General features: G+C 35.9%; 1 protein-coding gene across 1 annotated transcript in view; it reads left to right on the forward strand.

Annotated features, from left to right (window-relative positions):
- Positions 1-16,254, forward strand: part of GFRAL (GDNF family receptor alpha like) — a 78,333-nt gene that overhangs the window by 4,649 nt on the left and 57,430 nt on the right. Inside the window, exon 2 of the mRNA XM_069489061.1 lies at positions 15,174-15,304. Within this exon, the coding sequence (XP_069345162.1) occupies positions 15,174-15,304 (131 nt within the window). The remainder of the gene's footprint in view (positions 1-15,173; positions 15,305-16,254) is intronic.

Consider the following 16,254-nt stretch of genomic DNA (forward strand, 5'->3'; position numbering starts at 1 on the left):
AAATGTTTTAGGAACAATACGAGACATTGTGAATAAAGAAAAAAAAAATTGAGTGTTTACTACTCACCTAAATGCTCACTGAGAAGGAATATACAGATCAAATTACTAAATCTCTGCCACATTAAGCTAACCCTTTTGTGCAGACAAATGAAAACAAAGTTTAGAAAATCAATTTTTAAGTACTAGATATTAGACAGGATAAAACTTCTGGCTCTGCCTAGAGGAAGGTGGCTTTTTCCAAAGTTTAAAGGCAGAGATGAGGAAAGCCATTCTGGGCAGAAGGGACAGATCCACCAAGGGCTGGGTTGTGGAACAGGTGACTCCTTCAAGGAACAGCACGTAATATAACGGGAAAATGGAGACCCATGGTGGGAAATGTCATTGGACAGGAGGGAAAGGATAGGTAGTAGAATACATTTTTTAACATTCAAGGAAATTCCAAACTTGTGTTATGCCAAGGGGGACAATTTAGGCATTCTATCCAGAGGAGTGAAATGGTTAGATTGTGTCCTGGAGAGTACATTAATAGCTCTGTTTTTGGTGAATTTGAAAGTTGGAAGTTATAGGTTTAGATCTCAGATGGGTTTTTATAAACATGTTCATCCTCAAGAAACTCGATTTGGAACTAAATCAAGGCAGTAGCAATGGGGCTGGAAAATAAACACTAGATTTCATATCTAGATGAAGATTTGGGAAACAAGAGAGGTCACATGAATGTTTAACTTCTATTTACAATGGATCCCAGCCACCATCCACTTTAACAGAGGTGCCATTTCAGTAGTTGAGAGTACTAGGTGCTTTAGATACATTTGTGAATTCGTTCTCCCCTTGTTAACATGCTGTTTTTCTTTGTGTGTGTGGGTTGATGAGGGAGGCTGGGTTGGGATCACACATAGAAATTTGCTTCTTGAGCTGCATTCTTTCTCTTTCTTTTCCACCCAACCGATGACTCCCACCTCCTCCTTCTGGCACATATTGCCTGAGGCACTCCGACACCGCTGCCAATTTGCTAGTCTTAGAGCCAAGAACCTGCCACCACCTGGCCCACCGCAGCCTGCTCTGCTAGCTGCTGCCCTGCCAATGGTGGCCTTGTATACAAGTGTGGGCTTTGGAGGGTTCTGTTCTCTCCCTCTTCTCTGAGTGCGTTTGCATGTCTACTGTCACTAAGAGAAAGCAGGCCACATTTTCAGCTCTCAGGTTAAACCTACCCAAGTTTGTCTCATATTAAATCCTGTCCCAGGTCCAAGTCTCAGAAGCTCTTTAGTGGTACAGCTTACACTTGGGTTGCTGCTTCTTAAGGGCCACCTTTCTCGTCAGCAAAGATTTTAACATTTCACTATAGCAGTTCAACTCTTTAGTCCCTCAGACCTTCTTGAATTCTGTGCCTGGGGGGCAGGAGAAATCAGGAGAGTTTTTGGGTTCCAAATCCAGAATGTGTGGTGACATTTTGGGACATTTATTGAGTCAAAGGTAGTATTTCCCAGGAAGATAGTTTTAAAAGTACTTACACTAAAATTCCAATTAAACTGAGATCTCAAAACAGGAAACAATGAAGGTAAAAGAAATAGACTAAAAGCAGATCTTGACATAAACAGTCCCCTATGCATATACATTAAGAGAATCAAATCAAAATTGATTATTTGGCCGGGTGTGGTGGCTCACGCCTGTAATCCTAGCACTCTGGGAGGCCGAGGTGGGCGGATTGTTTGAGCTCAGGAGTTCGAGACCAGCCTGAGCAAGAGCGAGACCCCATCTCTACTAAAAATAGAAAGAAATTATATGGACAGCTAAAAATATATATAGAAAAAAAAATTAGCCGGGCATGGTGGTGCATGCCTGTAGTCCCAACTACTCGGGAGGCTGAGACAGGAGGATCGCTTGAGCTCAGGAGTTTGAGGTTGCTGTGAGCTAGGCTGACGCCACGGCACTCACTCTAGCCTGGGCAACAGAGTGAGACTCTGTCTCAAAAAAAAAAAAAAAAAAAAAAAAAAAATTTATTATTTATTAGATAGGATTAGCATTAGCTGCAGAAAACAGAAGTTCCAATGAGTGGCTTACAGAAGCTCAAGTTTACTTGTTTTTCACTTACATGCAATCCAGCAGGGCCAGGGGAGGATTGGCATGTGAGCTTCACAGTTTTTAGGGTGCCAGGCTCCTGTGTTTCTGTCCCATGTCCTTAGAGCAAGCTTTTCATCCTCGAGATTGCCAATGTGCAAGGTGGTTGTTAAAGCTCCATTTGTGATACCTAAATTGTAGCAAGAAGAAGGAAGAAGGAACAGAAAGGCACATGACATCTGTCTTTTTTAAGGAGCTCTCCTGGAAACCTTAAGCGACCACTTCTATTGTCAGGAAGGCCGGGATATAAAGTATTTTAAGTACTGGGCTCATTGACACTTCAGATAAAATTAGGGGAAAAGGATGACATAGATATCTGATAGAAAACTAGCAGTCCTTTCTACAATGATGATAAAATTTCTGGAAGTGTTTAAAATAAATATTAAGATCCTTGAAAATAAGGAGTAATACTTAAGGAAAAACTTTTGAGCAGCCTGGGGCTAAAAACTTACTAAAATAAGAATATATGTCTATCTATCTTATGTGTAGTATACTTTGTAGCCTACAAAAGAGGAATATAAATTCTATTTTAAAATGCTGGACATTTACACAAATTAATATTTTGGCCACTCAGAAAACCTTAATAAAGCTAAGAAGGTAAATATATTATAAGCCAATTTAATAATAATTTAATAACATGAGGTATAAATGGAGGCAGGATCATACAGTGGTTGTGACCATAGAGCCTAGTTTTGTGATTTAGGGAAGTTACTTATCTTCTATCTACCCAGTATATTCATCAATAGTATTGAGATAAAAATAGTTTCTACATCAGAGGGGTTTTTTTGAGGAATAAATGAGTCACTATATATCAAACACTTAGAACCATGGTTAGCATATAGTACATATAAATAATGTTAGTGTAAATACATGTCATCCTAAAATGTTAAGACCATGATCTTAAATAATACTTGATTTAGAATAAAATCAAAACTGAAATGACACTATTAATTCAAAAATAACCAAAAAGAGAGAAGACTTCAAACACAATGGATAGGATATACCTATAACTCTAAAGAAGAAAAAAAAATGAAGTATTAAATGTACTTATTTTTAAATTAGGAAAATAAATGCACTACCAATAGAATTTTAGAAATTAAATGTTTTTGGAATTAAGTCAGAAAATAAGAGAAATTTCTGTTAGCAGAGGCCAAATTTTCTGCTAATAGGAAAGAGTTGTGAAAAGATATATTTCAAAAAAGTGGTAAATGTTTGCAATAGCTATCTTGGGGATAGGGAATATTTCTAACTAGTTGAGAAAGTACTATTTAGCAGTGTCAAAAACTCTGGCTAAGTATAAAAATTAAAATAATAATAACAGTAAAACCAACTCAGTCATGCTGTTTTCTTCAGTGTGATTAAGGAGCATAGAAACAGAGGTAATTAAATTTAAGAATTGACATACAGTTACTTGTCTTTCAGTATTCATGGGGGATTAGTTCCAGGACACCCTGTCGATACCAAAACCCACAAATGCTCAGGTCCCTTATATAAAATGACATCATATTTACATATAACCTACACATATCCTTTTAAGGGAAGTATCACAAGAATGGAAAAACAAACACTATATGTACTCACCACTAAATTGGAACTAAATGATCAACACTCATGTGCACATATGGTAGTACAATTCAATGGAAATCAAGTCGGTGGGAGGGTAAAGGAGGGGATGGGTAAATTCATACCTAACATGTACAATGCACAGTAACTGGGTGATGGACACACTTATAACTTTGACTCAAACTGTACAAAAGCAATTCATGTAACCAAAATGTTTATACCCCTGTAATATTCTGAAATAAAATGAATAAATAGACAAGTAAGAAATTACATAGAGATTATGTTCAAGGGATTCCAGTGGTTCAAGGATTCACAATTCAGGCACCAGGTAAGTGATATAGAAGCTTTTAAGATCATCCCTCTGAAATAATTGTCTGACTGCAACCTCTGAAGAGTCCCTAAGCCAAACCATCTAGCCAAGCCACTCCCAAATTCCAGACCCAAAGACGCCATGAGCAATAGTGAACGATTATTATTGCTTTAAGGCACTAAGTTTTGGAGGTGATTTGTATATAGCAACAGATTAAAAAAGGCCTGATGAATGGGAAACATGAAGAAAAGTGCAAAGTAGACTAAAATGTGGAAGAATAAAAGGAGAGGAAAATAATACTCTGCAAAAGAAGGCGACAGAATAGCTGTCAAAAGAAAAGTTGCTCTAAATATTTTGATGAATAAAAGGTCAGATTACATTGGAAAACACTGGCATTCAAATACCATTCATCTTGGGTTCTATTTGTGGTAATTCAGCTATTAGGAAATTATACATTGGCAATAAACTTTGCATCAACAAAAAAGTCAAATTTATTTAGAAATCTATTAGTAGTAGGCAGAGAACAAAAGCAAAAGGAAAAGTTTTTAAGGTGATTCCATCAATTACATAAAATCCTTTACAGGAAAGGATTAAAAAAATTAAAGTGAAAATATACAATGATCTACTTAAAATGATATAACATATTAGCAGTTCCAGTAAAAGCAGTAGACAGATTTAGAATATGAATGAGAGAGCAAAACTAGAAATAACACCACGACAGGGGAGAAGAAAGCTAACCTGGGGCAGGAGCTTCTAATTTAGAGATAGACGATAGCAGCTGCCAAAGTTAAATTATAAATGTGACTCACAAACTCATTTGATTATTATTTGCAGTCATAAAAGTGTTTTAGGTATAGAGCAAATATAATATAATATCTCCAGTATCTCTCTATTGCCCTCACATTCCTTTCCAAATACTGCCTCAATTCTCTGCTTCCCTTTTATTCTGAATCCATCTAGATTTTTGCCTCCCCCCCCCCCGCCCCCGAAATCCCACAAATATATCTCATTATTACTATGGTCAACAGCAATGTCCACATTGCCAAATCAATACTCTGTCCTTATTTTACTCGAGTTACTAGTAATTGATTACTCCCTTCTCCTTGAAACACTTTCCTTACTTGGCTTCTGGGATGCCCTATTTTCATGGATTTCCTTTCATTTCATTGGCCATTCCTTTCTGTTTGTTCCTTGTCTTCCTGACCTCATATTTTAGTGTGCCCCGAGAGACTAAACTGGCCTCTCAACTGAGGTTCCTACTTTCATCTTACTTCTCCATAGTCTATTCTCCCTACAACAGCAATCAGGGTCACTTAAAAAATGTAAACCAAATTCTATCACTACCCTACCCAATACTTTCCAGTGGCTCTTTATTTTATTCAAGTAAAAAATCAAAGTCCTTACTATAAGCCTACAAATTCACACATGATCTGGCCCCACAAGCTCTCTGACCTCACGTCCTATCTTCTCCTTGCCCATTCTGCCCAGCCACAGTGGCCCAGTAGCTGGTCTGTGAACACACTAAGCTCAAACTGAATCTCAAGGCTTTGCAATTGGACTTTTCTCTACCTGGAGTCTCTCTTCACTTATTCTGAGTGTCTTGTCCCTGTACATGCCTTACTTACTCATTCTATATAAAACAGTAATTTTTTCCCACGCAACTCCAGTATTTCGTATCTCCTTTGTCCTGCACTATGTTTCTTCTTAGACTTACAGATACCTGGTGTAGACAGTATCAATTTTTTATATATTTTTGTTTATATTCCCCAACTACAATATAAACTACAAAAGAGAAGCTATGTCTCTTTTATTACCTATCTCTAAGACAAGAGCTGGGCTGGAATGTAATAGGTGCTCAATAAATATGATATTTATTGTATAAAGGAATGACTTTTAGACTAAATAAAATTGAAAACACCTCCATAATAGATCACTAGGTAGACATAAACATGGCAGTTTTGTAATTTACGTATGGACATGGAAAGATGTTCACCATAGATTGTAAAGAGAACAAACCAAATTGTAGAATACTATGTAGAGTGCAATCTTATAATAATAAAAGGTACATCGTGCATACTTATAAATATGTCTAGAGCAAGTTTGAAAGATGTACATCACATTTTAATATTATTTATCTTTGGGGGTGAAATTATATACTATTTTATTTTATTGTTTATAATTTCCTTTATTTTCTTAATTTTTAACAATGATTATAGGTTACTTATAGAATCAAAAAAGACAATTGATTAATTTCAACAAAAAAATACACTTTATGGATAAAATGCTTATGTACTCTTCAAGAAATTTGAGTCATTTGAACTTCTGTCTTAGCGTGGTTTGGGTCTAGTTTTTAAAGTTATTAATACCTTATATTCAAGAGGTAAAACTAGAATTTTTTAAATTTAGAATTTTGATGGAAATTGTCATCAGGACAATTTCAGAGTAGATACTAACTTTCACCAAGTCTTTTTTCACATAATTTTCATTTATAATTTATGAATAATCCTGTACTAAGTATGTTTTGAAAATTGTATAAAGGTACATATGTATGTCAAAACCCTAAGAAAGGTAGCCAAATGTTAACATTAATTACACAAATGTAGTGGAATAATGGTGATTTTTTATTTTCTTGATTTTGCAAAAAAATATAAGTAACAGATGCTATTAACTCTCTAATGTACAAATGTGTATACATATATGATAACAACGATGCTTTAAAAACATAAATAATTTTAAATAAAAGAATTAATTTTTCCTTTTATTTTTTTAAGAACCCTTGATAGATGAGTTTTATACTTTAACTGTATTCATGTGACTAATTTTCATCCTTTTCTTTCAGCTTGAATAATTCCCTTTAATATTTCTTATTAGGCAACTTTATAGGTGATGAACTCTCAGCTTTTGTTTGTCTGAGAAGTCTTTGTCATTTCTTCATTTTTGAAAGATGGGAATAGGTATGGTATTCTTGGTTGGCATTTTTTTCTTTCAAAATTTTGAATACATAATCCTACTCCCTTCGGGTCTTCAAGGTTTCTGTGAAGAAATCTGCTGATAATTTTATGGGTGTTCCCTTATATGTGACTATTTGCTTTTCCCTTGCTGCTTTCTGCACTCTGTCTGTCTTTACCTTTTGACAATTTGATCACGTGCCTTGGTGTGCATCACTGGATTCATTTTATTTAGTGTCCTTTGGGATTCTGGATCTGACTTTCTATTTTTTCCCCATGATTGGAAAGGTGTTTGCCATTATTTCTTTCAATATTCTTTTTGTCCTTTTTTCTCTCTCTTCTCTTTCTTGCATGCCTAAAGTGTGTACATTGTTCTGCTTAATGATGTCACATAAATCTCTTAAGCTATCTTAATTCTTTTTACGATTTTTTTCTTTTTGCTCCTCAGATTGGATGAATTCCAGTGACTTGTCTTTGAGTTCACTAATCCTTTCTTCTGCTTAATCTAGTCTGCTGGTGTAACATGTATTGATTTTTTCAGCTCAGTTATAGTATTCTTCAGCTTTATGATTTCTGTTTAGTACTTGTATATACTTTCTATCTCTTTGTTTGAAGTTATTATTTTGTTCCTGCATTGCCCTCCTGACCTCAGTAAGCATCATTATGACCATTATTTTTAATTCCCTGTTGAGTAAATTACTTATCTTCAATTCACTTGAGTCAGTTTTTGTAGATTTATCTTGTTTTGTTTTGTTTTTTTTTTAAATATGTGTGTGTTTGTGTATGTGTGTCTGTGCGTGTTTTCCAGTTTCTTATATCCTCATGTTGAAGCTAAGCACAGAAGTTATTCTCCTGTTCTCTCTGCACTAAGCTGGGAGAGGTTCTGTGGCAAATGCCTATAGTCATATTCAGGTAGCATCCTCTGATCCTGGAGAGAGAGCTGTTGGAAGTTTGTGTTGGTCCATTGTATGTCCACCTCTTTGTTTTCTGTGGTCTAGAGAAAGTCAGGAATGCAAAATTCCATTGATACCCAGAGCTAGATCATTTAGGATACAGTCCCTTGGGTGGGAGTTATAGAGGTTGTGGCACTCAGTGTGTGATTAAACTCCTTCCAGTACGAATAGATTGACCTGGATTTATCACTGGGGTAAGCTAGAGGAAAGGCTCAGGATGTGCCAAGTTCCAGCTCAGGCTGCCTGAGATCATCTACTGTTTGTCTGCCTTGTAAGCTCCCTGATGCAAATTAATTAAAGGCCAGGCCACTGGAAGAGTGTACAGTAAATCCCTTCTGGAGAGAAAATGGTTGCCTTGCATTCCAGCTCCTTTCTCACTGCTCCCAGGGGATGACACCCCTGGAAGTGTTTGCACCCCTGTTTAAACACACCTCTTTGTTCTACGATCTTGAGAGACTCACATATGCCTAATCTCTTCTGCTCCCAGAGGTGGGAGGTTTGGGATACAGTCTTTCAGGAGGATACTGTAAAAGTCTGGATAGTCGATGAGTGTACAAACTCCATCCTAGGGAAATTTGGAGACCTGGAGTTATTGCTGGTGCAAACTGAGGGGAAAGCTCAGGAATTGCCAAGCTGCTGCTCAGGCTGCCAGAGGGCTAAGTTTTGACTGCCCCCTTAACACGCCAATGCATATTAGTTAGAAACCAGGCTGTCAAATAGCCACAGGAAGAGTATGCTATAAACCCCTTCCAGGGAGAAACAGAAGTGGCCTTTCTGAGCCCCTTCTCTGCACTAATCCAGGGGGATAAAGTCCCTGAAGGTGCTTGCACACCCGTATAAAACTGCCATGATTTCCTGTGGACTAGAGAGATTTGTGTATGCCTAATCCTCTCTGCTCCCAAGTTTGTTAATTAAAAGCTAACCACAGGGCACCTTAGAGTTAGAGCACTATTTGTGAGATCTAACCCTCCTCTCTACAGGGATAATCTTGGTGTTGGGAACACCTTTTCCTGATTGTATGGTGAAGTATTGTGGGGGTGTACATGCCTGGGTGTGCCTCAGCTTTTCCTACACATTCAATGTGCATGTTTTCTTCATTGCCTGGTCCTGGGGGGTAAGAATCCCTCAACTGGTTTCTGACTTTCTCTCAGAGGGAATTAATCTGTAAATAAATGTTTATTTGGATTTGGTGTGTTTGTGGATAGAGAGACTGTCAGAAGCCTCCTATTCCACCATGTTGCCGGTACCACAATAAGTAAAACAATATAAAGGAATGACACCAACTGGTAAACACTAGGTATATCTGGGTGCCTTAAATATGAATACTTTCATTTGTTATGTTTTTCAAATGCTATATATAAGTATCAGAACTTTTACAATGGAAAAATTACTTTGAAAAAGGAAAAAAGAGACAATTTTAAAAGTATGAATCCATTTCTAATAGCCTTAACTACATATCATATTAAAAATCTTTGAATGTTACCACCAGACATCTCTCCCATGGGATGTCCAGAGCTTTTCTCCAGTGCTTCACTGGGAGAACTGGCCTTACAGAATTGTCCAGTCTATAATCCAGCAGGAATATCCACCTCCCCATTCAGTCATCTCTCTGAAAGACAATGTCTGCACTGTGGCTGACCGCATCTCAAAGGCTACTATATTCTATAATAAAGGGAAGAAAATATATTAAATTTGAATATAAATGCATTATGCTTTGAGATGATCTGGGAAGAAGTGATTCCTCCTCCATTTAGTAATAACTGCTGAATCGGCAGGTACGTAACATCTTTTCATAATGATAATCAGAATGTACAATAGACTGCAAGATTAATAGAAATGTAGAGAACAGATAGAAATTAAGGTAACGACATTTAAAGGAATTAAGAATGTTTTTAATAATTGATCTTGATTATGGTCTTAGAGGTGTCACAAATTTTTGAAAATCATACCCCACTAGTAGAAGTTCTAGAACCACCTCAAAGCCATATATAGAACTACTGTTTTTAGATGGGAATATTAGTTGCTTTACATACAAAACCTTCCATTGCATACATTTTTTGCAGGTAAGGGACAAGATTTGACCCTTATGATTAGTTCAATTGTAAATTATGTTCTACAATAAAAGTGTTTAAATTGTGCCAAAGCAAAGGGTATTGGTAGTGCATTAGAGTTACAGTGTTTTTTAAGAAATTGAAAGAAAGATTATCTAAGAAAGCCTGAACTATAAAATCAACAAAACACAACCACAGAGAGATGTTTAATTTTAGCTGAAAGGGGGCAGCGCTTCTCCAGCCAGTTGGGCTGATCTGATTGAGTATATTAATTTATCCAAAGAAAGCAAGAATGGGGCACATACTTCATTATCATGAAGAATGATACAAAGTGGTTATCCTAACCCAATGCTGTTATATATTCAGATTATATAGAATTAATTATGGAAGAAATCCCCCTTAATCTAAATTCTTTTTCACCCATCCTTTTTCCTGCTGGTATGCCTACATGAAGAAAATAGCAGTTATATTTACTTTTATATTTATAATTATTTTATATTCTTATTTATTTTCTATTATAAATAAATATATATAATAAATATTTATATTTATTTTCTATTATAAATAAATATATTTATTTTTATAAATAAATTGCCAATGTTATTTACATTTCCATTTCTGTGATCTTTTTTAATATTAGTGAAGTCATAAAAGATCAATCCATTCTTGGTTTTCTATTAGATTGAGAGCCAGATCTTTTACAACAAAAATCCTCCAATGCAATGTTATTTTTTGGAGCAATTTTGATCCTCTTGGAGACAGCCAACCTATCTTGCCCAGTGACAACATGGACTGTAGGAACTATTGTTTAATTCTAATTTTTAACTTCGTCAATGGATACAATTATATTGTATACAGAGCATTGAATCATGGATTAAATGCCTTGATAAATGGAAACAAGGAACAAGTCACACAAACCAGAAGTAAAGACTCATCCTGGAATCCTCCTTTTCTCCAATCTCCCCTTCCCCCCATTTCAAATGGTCACTAGAGCCTATAAATTTTAAATCCTTAAATATCTTGGATCTACTACTTTCTGTCCATTGTCATTACTTCTTAGTTCAAGTCTTACCATGATTTTCCTCAACTACTGACATAGCCTCATAACCGGCAATTATCCTTGTTTCCAAACCATCTTCCATAGCATTGCTCAAGCAATTTTTTAAAACCCCAATCTGGTTACTTTCTGCTGAAACTCACCAACGGCTTCCCTCTTCTCTGTTGGGAAAACTCTAGTCTCCTTGGTAAGGCATAAAAGGTCACTCATAATCTAGCCAGTTATCTTTCCCTCCTCATCCATTGTAAGTCTCAGTAGTATTAATCCCTCTGAAGTCCTCAGAACACAGATCAGAGTCTTATCTCCATGAAGTTTCTCAGGTTCTCCCAAACCTGGCTGCCCTCTTCCCCCACTGATAGTCACCTCCCATCAGTTTGTTTTTATGGAACTCAATGAGCAATTCATGGTGAGGTTATTAATCATATTATCATGTTAGCATAATTATTTTTTTCTGGTGAGGACCTCTAGTGCAAAACAGTAAGAGTCTTTCATTTCTCCAAAAATTACTACATGATGTCTTTATTACTCAGAGCCTTAGAATCTTGTTTACTGGTCTTATAGCCAAGCAGTCACCACCAGATGAATATATTCTGTCTAGAGGTGTCAATTTTTGATTGACTCTAAATCTGAGGCTGATCAGACTTTATCTCTCTCCTCCAGAAAAGAACATGTTACAAAAGTTGTAAATAGACAAATATAGGAATAATACCGGGGTGGTTGGCAGGGAGTCACATATCATTAAACACAAGGTTTAAACAACTTTGTGTTCCAAAGAGAAATGTCTTCTAATATATAGATTTTTTTTTCCATGGATTTATCATAGGGGCTTTTTCAACATTTTTTTCTTTCCTTCCGTTTTTATCTGCATCCTGGTTTACCTGACCCACAAAACTGGGGACCATACCTCATTTTTGCAGAGTCTTGGATGCAAGAAACTTTCAGTAAATATTGAATTTCTTTTGTCCAGGTGTGTGGTCTGGTACATTTCATTTAACTGCCATGAGAATAATTCTTTATCTGAAAAAAAAATTTAAAGCAATTAATAAGATCAGGGAATTTTGAATAGGAATTCTGGAGCCTTTGGATGCCTGCAGGGCAGCTGTGGTTGGTGATGGCAAAGCCCAATATGCACAGCTTGGGGCTTCTCACTTAAATTTCTACCAGAGTAGCTCCACTTTCTAATGTTACATTTATTTATTTATAGCATTTATTTGAAGCATACGATATATTTTAAATCAGGCACACATTACCATTAGAAACTATTGAAACTGATGATTTTATCATTCCCTCTCACCTCTAAAATGTTCCTATTGGATAGCAGCTTCATTTAAATAAATGAGAATATTGTTTTCATTGAGATTAAATTAGATTTTATTAATCTGAGGTGTCTAAATTTGCTTGGGGCAAAATTGTGTTCTCTTTTTACTAAATTAATTGAAATATAGTGTTTCCTGTGCTATGTTTGCCACCAATAGAAATTACAGATATTTTTATGTGACATTGCATTTGTGGAAGACATCTCAAATTAGAATCTATGATTGTTACTACACTGAAACTACGGTATTATTAGAGCCACTTAGATCTTGATATTTACTCCCTTTAAGAATTGCATATATTACTTTATCATAAATTTATTTTAAAAATATTTTGATAACTATATTTTAATATAATTAATTTCTTTCATAATGCTTTTTAAAATTTTATGCCTTTAAAATATTCTGAGGAGGGGTCTATAGAGAAAGGGACTGATGGCACAATATGCGTGCTTTACATAGCCATACAACTGATGATTATTATTCTGCTTGGCATTTTTTTTTTTTTTGGAGACAGAGTCTTGCTCTGTTGTCTGGGCTAGAGTGCCGTGGCGTCAGCCTAGCTCACAGCAATCTCAAATTCCTGGGCTCAAGCAATCCTACTGCCTCAGCCTCCCAGGTAGCTGGAACTACAAGCATGTGCCACCATGCCTGGCTAATTTTTCCTATATATTTTTAGTTGTACAGTTAATTTCTTTCTATTTTTAGTAGAGATGGGAGTGGAGAGGGAGAGGGGGTCTCGCTCTTGCTCAGGCTGGTCTTGAACTCCCGAGCTCAAACTATCGGTCTGCCTCAGCCTCCCAGAGTACTAGGATTACAGGCATGAGCCACCCGGCCTCTGCTTGGCATTAGCAGTTAAATGACCACTGGTGCTTTCTACACTTGTAAGCACTAGACCTAAGCAGGTGTACCTGTTTGGCAGAGATTATCATCATTCACCTGAATGTGTCTTACATTCAGGTTTCATATATCACTGGATTCTAGAAAGTCACAATTTGTCATCTCCCTTCAATCTAAAATTGTGTTCTGTTATTCTTTTTCTTTGTTTTGCACATTTATTTTGCAGTGGTTGCCCTACTTAAACTCAGCATTTGGATGCTTTACTGAGCATGTTGTTTATGCTGGCCTAAGATCCCTTCACCTGCTTCTTGTGTTATTGTGATTTTCCTTGGCCATGCATCTCTTCCGCACCATCCATTCTTGTGCTTTGAATAGGGCCAACTCCACCTACAACCTACATCTCTGTTGCTGGACATGGGATCAGTTCCCCTGGGCACGACTGATGGGCACTTGACACATCTAGGATTGATGTGACTTAATTCTGTAATTTTAATAGGAAAAGAGTCACCCTTTCCCCTCTGGTTCCTAAGAGAGAAGGATGTTTACCAAGGGCTTGGCATCCACCTTCCCACCAAAAGAAAAGAACCTGTCTGGGAGTGGAGCTGATGAAGAGGAAGGCAACTAAGAGACATGAGGAAAAAGACAACAACTCACACCCTTGGCAAACATCCTTCTGAAGAAATGGTTTAAAACAGGCCTGCAATTAATTCTTCACCTGGACTCTTCAACTGTGGGAGTTACCAATCCTGAATCTAGTGTAAATCATTTTAAGTTGGCTTATACCAAAAAGAACAATTATCTTGGTAGGGGTTACAAAACAAATTGAGTGATTCAGTCTCTTTAAAAGAAAAATAATTAATTAATTTTGTAATATTTTATTAAATAATGAAGTCAATGGGTATAATATAATCATTTCTTGATCTCTGTGATATAATCCCCTCTATACATCCTTTATATTACAGCAAACATGGATACAATCAACCTCTTTTATAGAAGAGTGAATAACTTTTAGTATTAAGTCATTTGTCTAGATCTATAGAAAAATAGTGTTATAATTTTGCTTTGTTGGACTCCAGAGTCTGTGCTTTTTCCATTATGCATCCTGAAAACAAAATATAACTTCTCTACCAGTATGAAATAAACATCAACAATATGTAATCAAAAACTCTTTAATTGTGTAACTGTGCACATATGTTCCTCTCTCCCATTCCTATCTTTTTATAAATTTTTTGCCAAAGCAGCATTTTATATTTCCTAAGCATCCATTACAGAAAGGTCTAAGGGTGATTTAAAAACAGAAGCCTCATGACACCCCAAGGGAGATGATGTGCTATAAGCTTATGTGGAAGAGCATAATCAAAGGAAAACGTGAGACAAATACTGCTCCTCATTGAAGCCAGGAGAAAAGCAATGTCAAGTGGTGAGCACAGAGGTGGGTGATTACCATGCCAGTGGAACAGAGAATTTCTGCATCACTGGGAGGAGTTACTTTTTACACTGTAGCCATATTTGGAGGATATGAGGAACTATAAGTGAAGTAGCACAATTTTTGAGCATACTGGGGTTTGTGGCACACGTAATAGAACATTTCTTGTTTGGGATGATGAGGTATACTAGTATGATTCTAGTGAAACTTCGATTTCTCATACATTTTCCTGGGCTGCTGATGTCTTTTCTAGTTTTTCATATCCTCAGATTACATGAGATTGCCTTAATGAGGCTAATGAATAAAGTGGGAACTGAGCATATTCAAGTGTCTGTGAAAATCTTGAGTCCTATTTGGTAGGTTTTAGCATTCTAGTTGGAGAAAAAAAATCTTCCTCATGAATGTGCAGAGTATGTATCATTCCCCCTTAATGTTTGACTTCTGGGCTTTCTTAGAAGCATAATGTCCTAATATCCAAGATGAGCGCACTCAGGAGAATAATTGAATTTGAATATAATTAGGAAAGTTCACAGCTCAGGAAAGATTGGTGAGGAAATGATGACATAGGAAGCTGAGTTGAATTGGTAATGCTCTTAGGAAGCAAAAGCAGAAGCTGAAGCCTTATTCTGGACAGTTTCTGTTAAGAAGGTGGTTGGAGTAAACACATCTGCCTTTCTTCCAGATGAACAGCCCCAAGTTATCCAAAATGATAGTGCTCATTTTCCTGGGTAAGTGAAGTGTGCTTCTGGTTTATCTGAATTCCTTATAATACCAATTCTTTGTAAATCAAATGCCATCCCATCTAACTTAGCTTCACAGGGGCTTATAATATAAAGTACCAATTATGTTACGAATCTATACTTTAATGTGGTCTATTACTCTTGCAAAAATGTATGCTCACTTTTACTTACTTATTTCTAACTCTATAGAAAATGCATAATGCGATAATTTCATTAATTTTTCAGGTTGCTTCTGTTTTAGTATATAAAGTAATCCAGAGACTTTGAGTTATTTATTAGGATTTATGGAATTCACATATGTACTAGAACCTTTTAGAAATGAAACCTTCCAGAACCTATTTACAAGTTATAAGATGACATATTTCAAGATAATTATTTATCTGTTCTGCTTTGAAATTAAATAAAAATTAATTTAAACCAACTGATCCCACTAAAGTGTTAATATTTACTAAGTAGGAGGCATTTATTAGAGTACAGCAACTTAACACCACATCAAATGCTTCACATTTTGATCAATTTTTATGAACTAAAGATAAAGTGTGGATTTATCCATCTTATACTGGATCCTATGAATGTATGGTAGATGTTGATGAAAAAATATTTTGCAGTTAATATAGAATCTATGAAAATCTAATTGCTAGATGTGTTAGATTAGAGTATCTTTTATATCTTCTTCAGGATGTGGTAGAATCTATAAATTGAATTCAGAAAAAAGGATAGCTATGATTGTAGCTGGACATTAAAGCAAAACCAAGATATTTTCTGTTTACTCTAATAGATATTGATGAATAAAGGCATAACTGTGGGCAAGAAAACAAAGAAGGTTACTTTAAATTATGTTGAACATAAAAAGAGAGTCAAAATAAATCAAGTAAGAAAATTAAGTCAAGAAGAAAAGGAATCTTTTATATAGTTTCATATTTTCTTTGTTTTAAATA

This window comes from Eulemur rufifrons, chromosome 15 (assembly GCF_041146395.1).
Source record: "Eulemur rufifrons isolate Redbay chromosome 15, OSU_ERuf_1, whole genome shotgun sequence".
In the NCBI taxonomy this organism is placed as follows: domain Eukaryota; kingdom Metazoa; phylum Chordata; class Mammalia; order Primates; family Lemuridae; genus Eulemur; species Eulemur rufifrons.